This window comes from Camelina sativa, chromosome 15, assembly GCF_030686135.1.
Source record: "Camelina sativa cultivar CO46 ecotype springtype chromosome 15, ASM3068613v1".
In the NCBI taxonomy this organism is placed as follows: Eukaryota; Viridiplantae; Streptophyta; class Magnoliopsida; order Brassicales; family Brassicaceae; genus Camelina; species Camelina sativa.
Window position 1 is genome coordinate 26,307,620 of NC_141894.1, and position 14,544 is coordinate 26,322,163.

A 14,544-nucleotide genomic window follows, 5' to 3' on the forward strand; every position below is an offset into this window, starting at 1 on the left:
TAACAAGCAGATCTACTCAGACATAATCAATGAAAAACACATCATAGACTGAATAAATTGCATTAAGAAAGAGATTAAAGAAGAAGTAAAGGAGTTATAAATCTTCTCTGAAGGAGTCTTGATTCTTCTCTCCAAAAATTCTCTAAAATCTCTCAGGGTTTTCTCTCAAAAATTGCAGTGAAAAATAAAGCTTAGGTCTAAACAATGATCCATAAATCCTATTTATATTCCTTAACACGTCCAGAGACTAATGATGCAAATATGGAAAAATTTGGGGCAACTTTGTAAATCTTTAAAACTTGTGAAAAAAACTTATGATTCTTCTGTTGGACGATGCATCGATCAACACCATCACTTGCATCAATCGACACCATCACTTTCATCGACCGATGCATATCTCTGAACTTGTCTCCCAACTTCACAGCTTAGCCTCAATGCTTGAATGTGCTCCAAATCCTTTTATTTAGTTCCATTATGCTCTCATCCATGATAAATCCTATAAAGACTCAAAAAGACTCTAAAAGACTCTAAAAACACCAAAAATACTCTATAGATAAGACTTATATCATGGCTAAAAATACCTAAAAACTATAATATATCATTGTCTTGAGTGGTCATTTCCAATTATCGTCTATTGTGGTGAAAACAGTATTCTCGAATAGATCTTGAAGTGATAGTGTTGTATAAAATGAGAACGAGGACAACATAAGAGACTACAACAGTTGCCTTCACAAAACCCTTCGTTTATATTGGTTGAAAATTGTGTTTCAATTCAACAAAGGGAAACATTGGTCAAGCTTGATTCGGGATGTTGTTAGAAATTTAACCTTACTATCATGTGACATATTACAAAAAAATGTCATTATATTTTAATTAATTTAATAATTAAATTTATATTTGAGTTTATAAAATAATTATTTAATAAAATTGTTTAATAGATTCCATTTATTAAGAAATAATAACAAACTATTTAGGGCCATTATAAAACTTAATTTTATTTATAAACTAAGATTAAATACTTGCAACCCTTAAACGAAATATATATTTTAAAACTAAGATACAATATTACTTTTATTTTAAAAATATAAATATTATTTCTAATTTATTAAATATAACATCTTATTGAAATCTAGCAAATCACAAATATTAGTTTTATTCAATATAATATATACAACTAAAAAAAATCAAAAAGTTAAAACGAAATTTTTAAACACGACCACTTCAATACGAGTTTCGTTTATTTTATGGATTTTACCATATATATATAATTCACGGTTTTGAACATTGTATCATGTAACGGGTTGATATCAAAGTATATAAGAAGCTAAGTAAATTAAATGTAAAAAATTATAAAAATTATTGAGTAAATCAAATAAAACTTCTACTACTATTTTATAATTAACAAATTACAGTAAAATTTACGCAAATATTTAACTATGTAGTTAGTATTATATGGACTAACAGTCGTCAAAGAACTATTTTTTGGGATGTACAATTTTTTATAAGTAATAAAAATACATAAATAATTTAAAATGTTTGGCTACGGATCGAATCTCAACGGATTACTAAGGTGCTGCTACGTCAACATACTAATGATTTATAGTAGCTAAACAAATTCTACAGAAAAGTCATGTCACTTTTTGTAACGCCTTGCATATTATTTTTTCTATATTTTATGAGCATTGATTTTGTTTTTTAGATGGATTATTTTTTCATGATTTTTTTTCATAGGTTTCCCAAAAAAATTGTGACCATTACAATGTCTTCATTTTAGATTAAAACTTTAAAGTTGAGTTGCGTAATTAATTTTTTATTTTTCTTTAAGTGAAATTTCATAATATATCTTTGTAGTATATGTTTTTTAGAAAATAATGTTTCAGTTCAATGTTATTTTCTGTTTAGAATTTTATAAATACAATTACATAAATTAGTTTTTTACTTCATCAAACTTATAAGCTTAGTTCCTTTCTAAAACTCAATAACCCATTCTAAATTTTGGAATATGATCATTTTTGAATTAAAATTTGCATAATAACATTAAATGATTATTTTCCATTTATGTTACTTAATTCATTTTTATATAGTTATTATTTTTATTATATACTAAAACAAATTTATATTATTTATTTTATTATTTTAAAATTTAATTAACTTACTTAATTCGTTTTTTTACTATTATTAATATATAAATAATAAATCTGCAATGAATGAATATTTTAAATAGTATTTTTAATACAAAAAAAAAAATATAACATTGCTTAGGTAGATGTTGATGTGGAGAAAGGACAAGAGAGAAAAGTTTTACTTTATATAGACAGATTAGGAAAAAAAATTGGAAATGGAATTACTAACTTTTTTTTAAGCACTATATTATTTTTTGGTGAGCTAACTAATTTTCTCATAAATCAACATATTTAAATATAAATGATTGAAATACACAATAGTAATTATAATTCAAAATAGCTTTTCAAGAACAATATAAATCAATATATATTTTTGGTAGAATATATATATATATATATATATATATATAATCAAACTTGGTAGATCCTAAGAGCTAGATACTAAATACACAAGATTTTTTTTTAAAAATATATATAAGCTGTATAATCAATTGCAAATGCATAACATAACTGAGAAGAGCTGAACGAGATTCGTGGCGAAGCAAAATAACGAAATTCATCTCCGCTTTGTTCTGTAAGATCTTTAACTTTTTTTAGCTTCGATCAATTTCTTATGTAAGGTTTCATTTTGATGAAATTAAATTAGGAATCTAGTTAAGTGGATTTCTATTAGATTTGATTTGTGTGTTAAGTGTTTTGTGATGATGTGTTTGGGATGCAATATATACTTTTAATTGATAGATGACGTTTGAGTTCAAAATTCATGTTTAAGGGTACTACCACCAGAGATGGAATTTGTCTCTATGACTTCAATAGATTGTCTTCCGGATGATTTTCTTGTCCAAATCTTGTCCCTCCTTCCTATAGAAGAAGCTGTTTCCACCTCTCTTATGTCCAAGAGGTGGAGGTATCTATTTGTTTTTACTTCCGCTTTGACGATTCCATCTTGGAAATGGTTGCCGAGCTTAATGATTTTGGGTTTCAATTCCACCAAAGGAGAAACGTTTGTCAAGCTTGATTCTGGATAGGGAAATGGACTAAGAGTGGCCAAATAGCTATTTTTTGTGATTTACAGTTTTTTATAACTAATAAAAATGCATAAATAACTTGAAACGTTTTCTTAAAAAAAATTAGAACATAGTTTTCTGAATATTCTCACAAACTACGGATTACTAAGGTGCCGCTACGTCAACATACCAATTAAAGCAATGATTTATGGTGGGTATATTGTGGGAACCTAAACAAATTCTACGGAAAAGTCAGATGATGTGGAAAAGAAATTATAAATTTTCTCCGAAGTTTGGTGGGGAGGACGCGTTTGTGGAATTATTATATCCTAGTTCTTTCATCTTTTTTGTGCAAATCGATTTCATTAAACCGTTCATACCCGGGGTTGGTACATAGTTTTTGAGAGAAAGCTTAGCCAAAACATCAGCTTCTCCATTTTCCTTTCAATCAACAAAAGAGAAACGAATTTTAAATTTTAAGCATACTTAACATGTGTTAAGTATTTAAATTTTACAATTATCTCATAGAATTTCACTAAAATGAAGTTTCCATTTTTATATTTTCTATTTTTTCCACACTTAATAATGTCAACCAAATATTTAGATATCTAAATACTGTATTAGAAAAAATTGAAAATGGAATTACTAACTTTTTTTAAAGTACTATATTATTTTTTGGTGAGCTAACTAATTTTCTCATAAACAAACATATTTTAAAAAAAAATCGAAATACACAATCGTACTTCTAATTAAAAATGGTTTTTAAAAGAACAATATATATATATATATATATATATAATATCATTTTCTGAAAAAGTATATATATATAATTAAACTTGGTAGATCCTAAGAGCTAGATATACTAAATATACACATTTTTGAATATATACAATATAAGCTGTATTATCAATTTGCAAATGCATAATATAATTGAGAAGAGCTGAAAGATTCGTGGCAAGCAATCTAACAAAATCCATGGCCGCTTTGTTCTGTTAGATCTTAACTTTTTTAGCTTCGGTCAATTCTTATGTAAGGTTTCATTTTAATGAATTCAAATTAGGAATCTAGTTAAGTCGATTTCTATTAGATTTGATTAGTGTTTTGTGATGACGTATGGGTTGCAATATATTTTTAATTGGTAGATGACTTTGAAGTTCAAAATTCATGTTTTAGGTTACCACCAAAGATGGAGTTTGTCTCTACGACTTCAATAGACAGTCTTCCGGATGATCTTCTTGTCCAAATGTTGTCCTTCCTTCCCACAAAACAAGCTGCTTCAACTTCTCTTTTGTCCAAGAGGTGGAAGACTCTATTTTCTTTGTGTCATAATCTTGACTGTGACGATTCCATCTTTTTTCACCCCGAGAAGAGTAAACGGAAGGGTTTCAGGCATTTTGTGTATAGAACATTGGATTCGCAAGGCGGTAACCATATAAAGAAGTTCTCACTAAATTTTAATGAAAGACTGTGTATGTGTAAACAAAAGGATTTGAGAGTAGGACATGGCAGGCTTGTTATTGACCGCCGGATATGTAACGCCCTAGAACAAGGTGTCTCTGAGCTTCATCTACGCTTCGAAAATATGCTGCGGCGGGACAGTGATCTCCCAACAAAAGTGTTCACTAGCACAACACTGGTTAAGCTTTCATTAGGAAAACAACTACTCATCCCAAGTTTTCCTTCGGATACATATCTCCCAGCACTAAAGGTTCTCTTTCTTGATTTCGTTTTGTTTACGGGTGATCAATTCTCTGGTGTGTTTCTTGCTGCTTGCCCTGCACTTGAGGACTTAACCATACTTCAAGACAATTACTCACAAGGAGAGGTCATATCGAGCAAAACCATTAAGAGACTCTCGGTTACCTATAAGCGCGATGTTAAGTTTCATCCCTTGAGCATTAATTCACTTGACATACCAAGTCTTGTGGACCTCTACTACTCTGATTATGCTCGGCTTAAGCCTCTACATTGTAATTTGGATTCACTTTCCAAAGCTACACTGGACCTTACTGTTGCAAGAGATTACAATACATATAAGCTGGTTTACGGGGATGTGACGCCTCTTATTAGTGGGATACGCAACGTCAAGACCCTGCACTTGACCACTTCTGCTGTCCGGGTGTGTTTTGGTATTGTATGATCTCATCATCTTTTGGTTAGAAACAGGGAAAATATTCTTTGTGCGTATATTTCAGGTGATTACAGTGTGCTGCAAACGTGGACTACCAGTCTTCAACAACCTCCTTGAGTTAGTGTTTTTGGGTGAAAAAAAAGGTTTGAGAGTGCTTTTGCCACTTCTGCTAGAGCGTTCTCCAAACCTAAAATTTCTAGTTCTCTCGGTAAGAAGCCAACTCTAAACAAATCGATCTCATGTTACATATACGACTGCTGCATGACATTAAAAGTAGTCTCTGTTATCTTGATGCTTTAGGGTCTGCATCGTTACACATTTAAAGGAAATCGGTTTTTAGGGATTCACATTCCCCCAAATAACCAAATAAAGATGGTGAGTATCAAGGAGCATCAAGGAAATGCAAACGAGCTGCAACACATTAATCATTTCTTGCTCAAAATGAAGCGCCTTGATGTTGTGAAAGTCTATGTTGCACCTACGTTGGATGACCCAAAACAGATGCAACTCACGCAGGATCTGTTGAAACTTTCATACAAGATCAAGATATTTAAACGAGACACGGTATCAGGTACAACCGTTGAGGTGTCCAAACCCAAGCCCAGACTTAAGGAGTTTCTAATTAGGTTTTTGGTGCTTTTCTCTTGTGGATTAGGTTGTTTTTGGTATTTTTTTTTTTACATAGGTTTTAATACACTGCCGAAAACAAAAATAGTTATTGTATTGTAGATTCAAAAATTTCAATTTATTTGGTTTCTAAATTTCCAATTATTTAATTTTGTATTTATCTTATTATATAAAGCTTGATGTCAAAGTTATTCTTAACAAGATCGTGACATGTGTCAAATATATTGATTAGATGTTGACACGTGTCAAATTTTTTTCGTTGTAATATAAACTTATATTGTAAGTAAGTACACAAAACCTTGAAAGAATAATGAACTTAAAAAGAAAAAATTTCAATACGTGATGTGTATTAGTATAGTTTTACATGTTTTATTTTAAAGATAAAAAAAAAATTAAGATTTTAGTAATATGAGAAACCTGAAAAAAAAAATAGAAAAAATGAGTTTGTAGGAATGAATTTTTGGTTAATTGATGAAAATTGACAAAAGTATTACTTATGGAATTATGACATAAAGAAGAATAATATTTAGGATATTTTTGGATTTCCAAATTTTTTGTGGATACTAACTGATTTTTTACTGATTATTTTTATTGTTAAATTTTAAATACTAACCAATATACATATTATCTCATATGATGCTCATATTATTTTTTTTTAATTAAATTTTTAACTCTAATCTATGAAGAAGTGAATTATGGTTTTAAGATGAAATAGATAGTTAAATGTAATTAATAAACTGAATGTCTAACGATGAAATTTATTTTAGATTAAAAAATTTCAAATATTAATATGTATCATTTAAAAAAAATCATTTAATAATATTGGTAATGTTTTTTATGTTTGATTTTATAATTTCAAAACATGTATTTTTGTAATGCATGTGTTAAAACATAAGGTAATTCAAAATAAATTGTAATTTATAGGAATGAATCTTCAGTTATTTGATGAGAATGTCTCTATATCTTTATATATGTTTTTATTTTATAAATTTCACTCATTTAAAATTGATTATGACATACGGTAAAATTAGTACTTATGAGATAACAACATAACAAATATATCTTAAATAATGTTGATTCAATTTTTTTGTGAATTATATTTTGTTAATTTTTATTTGTATTTTCAATTCTTACTAAGATATAGATTTGATATAATGTATTAACTGTGTTTGATATAAAATATTTAGTTCTATGTATTAAGATGAAATGTATAACTAAACTTAAAATATGGTTTATATATTATGATAATATAGACATTAAATTGTACTCCCTGTCCTAAAAGAGTTTTTGGGTAAAAACATAAAGATTAATAAACAATAAATATTATGTCATTTATAAAACTTCAACCAATAAGAAAATATAATGCATAGTTCAAATAGTCATAAATTGTTATATTAATAAAAATTGTACACAAAAAATTAAGAAAATATTATAAATAGAGTAAAAAAACCTTAAAACTCTTATATAATGGAACTGAGAGAGTGTTAAAATGAATATGAGAGGTTCATATTCAAAATCTGAAAACATCTATATTACTACTTAACTATTCTCAATAATTTTTTTCATTTTTACCCGTGTAATAACGCGGGCCTTATCTAGTAAAATGTATAAATCGTGGTGACCTATATATAAGAGTTAATACTTCTTTACCTAAATCTCTTTCTCCCTCTCCACCCCTATTGTCAAAGACCTTAAAGTTGGTAGCATTTTTCAACTCTTCACACTTGCCATATCTCTACTCATTTTAAAGATTGCTTGACACATTTTAACGAATGTTCGATAGTAAAAGGAAATAAAAATTAGCAAATGTGTATCTTTTCAAAACTGCAAAACAAATTTATACTTTTATTCTTATCGATAGATAATTGCCGATTGCAAAATTATCTCATGGATTAATGTATAGAATTATTTAACCATGTAACCTAATGTAGTAGATTAGTCTATGATTCTTATCAATCCAACTTATTGGAGTTGGGTTGAATTATAGACCCATATCACTAAAACATAAGCACTTCGTTTATCTTTCTTTCACTTTTTTTTTTTTTGTTAAAAGGTTTTATCTTTCTTTCACTTAGTACCAAATTTTTCAGAAATTTGGATTCTACTGCATAAATTCAAATATCTTGTTTATGTCTTTTGTTGACTAAATGAGTGGCCAAGTAAAAGTTTAGTTTCATTTGTATTTGATTTTTTTGTTCATTCGTTGAATTTAAGCAATTCCCAAAGGGATTAATAACAATATAAGATTCAACAGTTAATAAGAGAGCAAAAAAAATTAAAGATGGCAAACAGTTTTGGGATTGTCTTCTTGCTTTTGCTGGCTCTCTTGGCCTCTTGGCGCATAAACTGTGTTTTTGCTTCTCCTCGGCTGGAGTTACACCCATTGCGTATCAACGGTCTCTATCTATACTTGTTTTTCCCCGCCTTTTTTTTCTTTTTTCTTTTTCAGTTTCACGTTCTCATTAATGTGTATATGTATATATTTGAAAACAATTAAACAATAGATGAAAAAGTTGAATCTTAAATTTAAGAAGTTTCAAAGGAATTGTAATTTTCCTTATCGGTTTTGTTTGATTATTATTTTGATACCAATTGAAAAGAAATGAAATCGAAACGGTTCAATTGTTGCAACGATTTCGATTTTGGTTCAGTTTGGATCAACAATAAAAAGGATTCTACATTATTTTTAACTAGCATTTTAATCAAAATTTATATGTTTTCTTTCCATTATATATCAAATAGGAGATCAGAGAAGGAAGCTAATACCAGTATCACCATCATGTAGTCTAAAAGGTGGTGGTGGTCGCGGTAGTGGTTGTCGACAAGGTGGTGGTCCTCCGAGACGATAGTTTCACCGCTCGCTGTGATTTGGGATTATCGTCGGTCTACACTAATTATAAATCTGCTTCAGTTCTGCCAATAAGTTGAAGCCTTCCCACAGAGAGATTTAATTAGTATTGTTTTATCAAAAAATTCTTATTTGTTTGATAGTTCATACTTCATAAGCACTAGTCTGCCTATATTGTCCATCTCCTGCATCCGAAAGAAACGTTCCGTAACTGCATCTATACTGTGCTTTTTGTTAGAGCAATACATATCTTCCATTTACATCTTTATCCACCATTAGACTCTTCATGAACATTAACAACATCTTTCTTGCCCCTCCAACTATTGTACTAAAATGGATGCTCATCTAACACCAACTAAAACATATTATTCACAAATTTTAATGACATGGATGCTCATTTACCCTTTCCCCTAAGGCTTGTAATCAACATTTACTTTTAGTAATGTTATTAACAATATATCCCAAAAAAAGTGGGGAGAAAGGCAAAAGAAAAAAAGAGTTAACCAGTAACTCAAAATTTCATTAACTGTCTAGTTGAATCTGTATTTTCGGTAAAAACAATTTCCCAGTCGATATTACTATGCATCGGTCTTTGCCATGATGCAGGAAGTAAAAATGTTTACTAAAAATGAGGGAAATAGAAACAGTTCCCAAATCTTTGAATATTTTTGTTGTTTCTTTATATGCTCCTTTTCACTTTTTGTTAGTCTTCTTCTTTACTATCCGACCAAACCTACATAGACATCAGCAGAAACACTTCAAGTTACTACTAAGATACACATTAGTGTAGTTAAAATAAAGCTTTACTAAGTGCAGCATTCTGAAATTAGATGACAAACGTAATTAGACAGGCAATGGAATTCTGAAACCCTTTTTTTGGTTGCTTGCAAAGAAATGCCACAGTTATATAAACTTATATACTGACTAGTTTAGGCTTACCCTAAATGAAGAAGCAGAGCACCCTATACGAACATTTTGCGGTACTGCTTTTTCTCTTCATTGTCTCTAATGGCGAGCTGCACATGTATGGTTACTAACGTCAGCTCAATGACTTTCATGCACGAAGTTAAGTTACTGCAAAAAGAAACTCTTGTGTTGTTTATACGAATACCAACCTTTTTCATAACTGCAGCATATTCTTTCTTGATACCAGCTGTAAGTCAACTCCCACGATCATACACGTACAAAAATGCTAATTGGATTTCTCTTCCAAATCTCAGACATCAATAATGACAAACCATTAATAATAATGAACCACTCACCGTCATTAGGTTCGAATTGAAGAGCTTTCTCAAAGCTTTCAGCAGCAGCATCGACATTATTGAGAGCCATGTATGCCTAACATTACCAAAAAGTGCAGATAAGAAACAGAAACCATCTTCATCTCACGAGATATCCATAATTTTGGTGGCTATGCCTCATTCTAGGTTCTTGAAAACTGTAGAGCATTAAGTTTTTTTAAGTACCTGGCCTTGACGAAACAATGCTTTAACATTGTTATCTTCGTCACGCATCGCAAATTCAGTATCCAACAACGCTCCCTTAGCATCTCCAAATTTGAGTTTGCAGGCCTGCCACAACAGCCAGTTACAATTACAATGATATGACATACAGTTTAAAACACCAGCTATAAAGGGAACCCTAACCAATCAAGTTGGACTATGGAGAAAACATTGGAAATGTAAACAGAGATGAAATCCATAATTCATATGAGCAATGATTAAATCAGTTTTACGTATGTCGCACAAACATAATCTATAAGAATATTATCTTAGAATCCTGCATATGTAAATGTCAACTTACCCTACTTTTTTCTCAAGAAATAATTAAACAGCACAAACCAACATATATGACAGGTCTACAGTATAGCCCACTTCACTTTTAGTTTACATTACATTTTCAAACAGCCTATCATTCTATTGACAATGAAGCTTATCCGCAATATCAATCTCCAAAACAAGGCAGTATACAACATCAGATAGTAACAAGAAATTTAGCTTATCAAAAAGGTAAGAAATATGAACTTACAGCACTATTAGTGAAGATCTGCGACTTTGTCTTGCGCAAGGCAGTACTCGTCTCTGTAAGACCACAGGTAGAGGAGTATGTACAGTATCAATATTCCCTGAGAAACACAGTAAATGGAAAAACAATAGAGAAAGAAAAAGTGATGAACAACCTTCATCAATGCCCTCTTTCTCCCAGCAGATATCCAGATAACGTAAAGCCTTACGGTACTTTCTTAGAGCCATCTTATAGTCTTGTTTCTGAGAGTAAATTTGAGGACAAAATCAGATCAGATTCAAAGAAACAAAAAAACTTGAACATATAATTCGAAACGTTGGGAAGAGCACCTTAAAGTGTTCATTTCCATGAGCCTTGACAAAATCAACAGTCTCCATCCACCAAGACAACTCAGCTGGGCTTTCATTTAGATCAATAGGCCAGTCAGGGTACACATCACCGTCCTTGAAAAAGTCACAAATCCCATCATCTGCACCCTCGGGGATTTCTCCACAGTCATGAACCACAACATCCTGAGAAGGACAAGACTGTTCCTCTATGCTAACATGTTCGATTGATCGAACAACTCCCATTCCTTTAGTAACCCTTCCAAACACAACATGTTTCCCATCTAAATGAGAAGTCCGAGTCGTTGTGATGAAAAACTGAGAGCCATTAGTGTTGGGACCAGAGTTAGCCATAGAGAGCATCCCTTTCCTCTCATGTTTCAGTTCAAAGTTCTCATCTTCAAACTTCAACCCATAGATAGATTCACCACCTGTACCATCATTTGCTGATATGTCCCCACCTTGTATCATAAACCCCTTGATAACACGATGAAATCGATTCCCCTGACAACAAATTATACCAAATAACATCAGTCATAAGTGTTCAGAACAATTCTATAGTACAATTGCATCCTCAAAGTATTGATCTTTACTTCACACAATACCAATAACAGTAACCTAATTGCAATACTGACACAAACTCAGAAGCTATTAGGCAATACAAGATTAAGGACTTACAGAGAGATTCAAGCAAAGACCCATCAAAACCCAAACCATAAGCATCCAGAAACGTTTCTATAGCACAATTTCATCCTAAAGTTTTGATCTTTCAATCACAACTACCAACTAATCACAATTATAACAAAGTTTTGATCTTTCATAACCCCAAAGACGAATGACCCATCAAAACCTCAAACCCTAAATCACAAAAACACCGAATACCCATTTCTAACATTTCATAAACCCAAAGCAAACAGATAAATAAGAGAGCATATATACACATAGAGAGAAAGAGAGAGAACCTTGTAATGGAGAGGGACACCAGTGTTTGGACCAATACCCTTTTCTCCGGTGCAAAGCAATCGAAAATTCTCAGCGGTTTTCGGGACAACGTCATCGTAAAGCTCGATAACAATCCTTCCTTCAAGCTCACCTCCAATGCTAATGTCCATGAAACACTTTGACCGACCCATTTCTTGTTCTTGCTTTCTTGAAACCGAAACAGAGAGAGAGAGAGAGAGAAAGAATCGGAGGAAGAGACAAAGAACGTTGTGTATCTGTCTTCTTCTCTCAGTGTGGCTTCCGTCTCTAAAAAGACTGTACTGTAGATGGAGACTTGTCTCAACTCTTTTTTAACTCTCAACGCAGAAATCAAAACGACACACTGAGAGAGAAGAAGGAAACCCTATGACCCACTTGCTTCCTCCAACTAATTTTGTCTCTATTTATTTATTTTTATTTCCGTTTTATTTATTTATTACTTGCTGCCAAATTATATAACGTTAAAAAATATATAAATTTATTACTTGCTGCCAAAAACAAAATATTGATAATTAATTTGATACTTGTCCCTTCAGGTACATTCCATATATGGATAGTTGGTGATTATCCCACTATGGCCACTACACAATAAATATTTCGTTTTATTATTGATATTTTTAATTATTTAAGTTATTTACATTATTTTTTATTGTTTTTTATCAGATATTTTAGTTAAGTACATTTTGACATATTTAGATAGATAGACTCAAACGAAGTTTTGATTCCGAAAAAAAAAAAGAAAACGAACTAAATTTTTTATTTTTACAGAAAAAGTTTATTAAAAAATGAATATTTTTTCGACCTACAAATATAATTTTCAATTTGTAGAACAAATTATCTTTATTATACATTTTTTACATGTTATAATCGAAGTTAATTTGAACGAGAAATAAAGATTCAAAATTGATATTCTAAAAATCTTAATTTTTTGTAATTTTAACTTTTTTTCTGGCAAATCCCTTCAAAAAAATAACCAGACTCATATATATATATATATATATACTAGATGAGGACCCACCTGATGTGCGGGTTTTAAGTTTTATAAATTAAATTGAATTTAAAAATATATATATTAAAATTTGTTGTTAGTTATTTATAAATTTTATTTTTGTTATAAGACACTGATTTATATCCATTTACAAATCTTTTATGTATGTTACTATTAAAACTGTGTTTTTTTACACCTAAATATATTCTGTGTTACAAATATATTTTTTATCACCACCTAGAAAATGTCTATATGAATACATTAAGCCAACTATTTTACTTCATTTCTGCATAGTTTTTTAATTACTAAAATTGTTGGCTCAAAAAATATTTTGAATAAAAAGTATATTACATAATATACTAATCAATGATATATCATCAAAATAATATATGACCATCATGGAGAAAATCTCAGCTCCGCTCTCACCCTTTATGGAGAGAACCTTGCGTGCAACCTCCTCCACCATGGAGAGAACCTTGGTTCCGCCTTCCTCCCTTGGAGAGATAACCTTGCGTCCAACCTCCTCCACCTTCCTCCCTTGGGGAGATAACCTTGTGTCCAACCTTCTCCACCATAGAGAGAACCTGACTGTGTCTTCCTTCTATGTGGAGAGAACATGTTCACGCATTTTTGCTATCTCAAAATGGCTTGCTCCGACAACCAATGAAAGTAAAAACATTTTTCTAATGTTACAAAATCTTTTGATAGTAACTAATGTTAAATTTTCTAATGTATTTGTGATAGTAACTATGTAGAAGTGAAAGTAAAATAGTTGGATTAATGTGTTTATATATTACATAATATACTAATCAATAATGTATCATCACAATAATGCATGACCGCCATGGAGAAAACCTCGGCTCCGACCTCATCCCTTATGGTTAGAACATTGCGTCCAACCTGCTCCACCATGGAGAGAACCTTGGCTCCGCCTTCCTCCCTTGGGAGATAACCTTGCGTCCAACCTCCTCCACCTCCCTCTCTTAGGGAGATAACCTTGTGTCCAATCTTCTCCACCATAGAGAGAACCTCGGCTCTGCCCTCCTCCTATGTGGAGAGAAAATGTTCATGTCTTTTGCTATTTCAAAACGGCTTGCTCCGACAACCATTGAAAGTAAAAACCTTTTTCTAACGTCACAATATGTTTTGATAGTAACTACTATTAAATTTCGCAATGTATTCGTGGAAATGTCTTTGACACACAATGATGTAGTCTCTGTCTCTGTAACGCCTAAACCGCCACCTTTCTTAGTGAGCCCATGTCCACTCTCAGTCTATGGCCCAACTTCCTAAGTGGGCCTTACATCTATTCTCGGCATGTGGACCCACCCATATTTGATGGCAGGTTTGTTACGTCTTGAAGGCTTTAAAAACTTGTTTACCGACCCTACAAATCAACAAATGATCTTTTCCTGTGTTTTGTCCTCACTCGCACAGTTCTGACAATCACTTCCAGGAAGGTCACCCATCATGAAGTTCTCTCAGGAC

At 31.3% G+C, this 14,544-nt stretch overlaps 3 protein-coding genes and 1 long non-coding RNA gene across 4 annotated transcripts; 3 read left to right on the forward strand and 1 right to left on the reverse strand.

Moving 5' to 3' along the window:
• Nucleotides 1-2,539: 2,539 nt before the first annotated feature.
• Nucleotides 2,540-3,275, forward strand: LOC147927134 (uncharacterized). Its single transcript, XR_015582793.1, has 2 exons — nt 2,540-2,697; nt 2,896-3,275. It is a non-coding gene; the product is annotated as an uncharacterized LOC147927134 (long non-coding RNA).
• A 1,034-nt stretch (nt 3,276-4,309) lies between these two features.
• LOC104748733 (putative F-box protein At3g44060) lies at nt 4,310-6,022 on the forward strand. The gene is made up of 3 exons (XM_087489506.1): nt 4,310-5,249; nt 5,326-5,469; nt 5,562-6,022. The coding sequence occupies exons 1-3, from the start codon at nt 4,317-4,319 to the stop codon at nt 5,988-5,990; spliced, it is 1,506 nt and encodes a 501-aa protein (XP_087345632.1). The 5' UTR covers nt 4,310-4,316; the 3' UTR covers nt 5,991-6,022.
• A 2,098-nt stretch (nt 6,023-8,120) lies between these two features.
• On the forward strand, nt 8,121-8,923 carry LOC104747397 (uncharacterized). Its single transcript, XM_087489643.1, has 2 exons — nt 8,121-8,284; nt 8,634-8,923. The coding sequence occupies exons 1-2, from the start codon at nt 8,170-8,172 to the stop codon at nt 8,735-8,737; spliced, it is 219 nt and encodes a 72-aa protein (XP_087345769.1). The 5' UTR covers nt 8,121-8,169; the 3' UTR covers nt 8,738-8,923.
• A 300-nt stretch (nt 8,924-9,223) lies between these two features.
• On the reverse strand, nt 9,224-12,470 carry LOC104747398 (peptidyl-prolyl cis-trans isomerase CYP40). The gene is made up of 9 exons (XM_010469025.3): nt 12,050-12,470; nt 11,091-11,591; nt 10,916-11,003; nt 10,765-10,817; nt 10,203-10,307; nt 9,999-10,074; nt 9,852-9,889; nt 9,676-9,752; nt 9,224-9,469 (listed from the first exon to the last, which is right to left on the reverse strand). The coding sequence occupies exons 1-8, from the start codon at nt 12,218-12,220 to the stop codon at nt 9,699-9,701; spliced, it is 1,086 nt and encodes a 361-aa protein (XP_010467327.1). The 5' UTR covers nt 12,221-12,470; the 3' UTR covers nt 9,224-9,469; nt 9,676-9,698.
• Nucleotides 12,471-14,544: the final 2,074 nt, after the last annotated feature.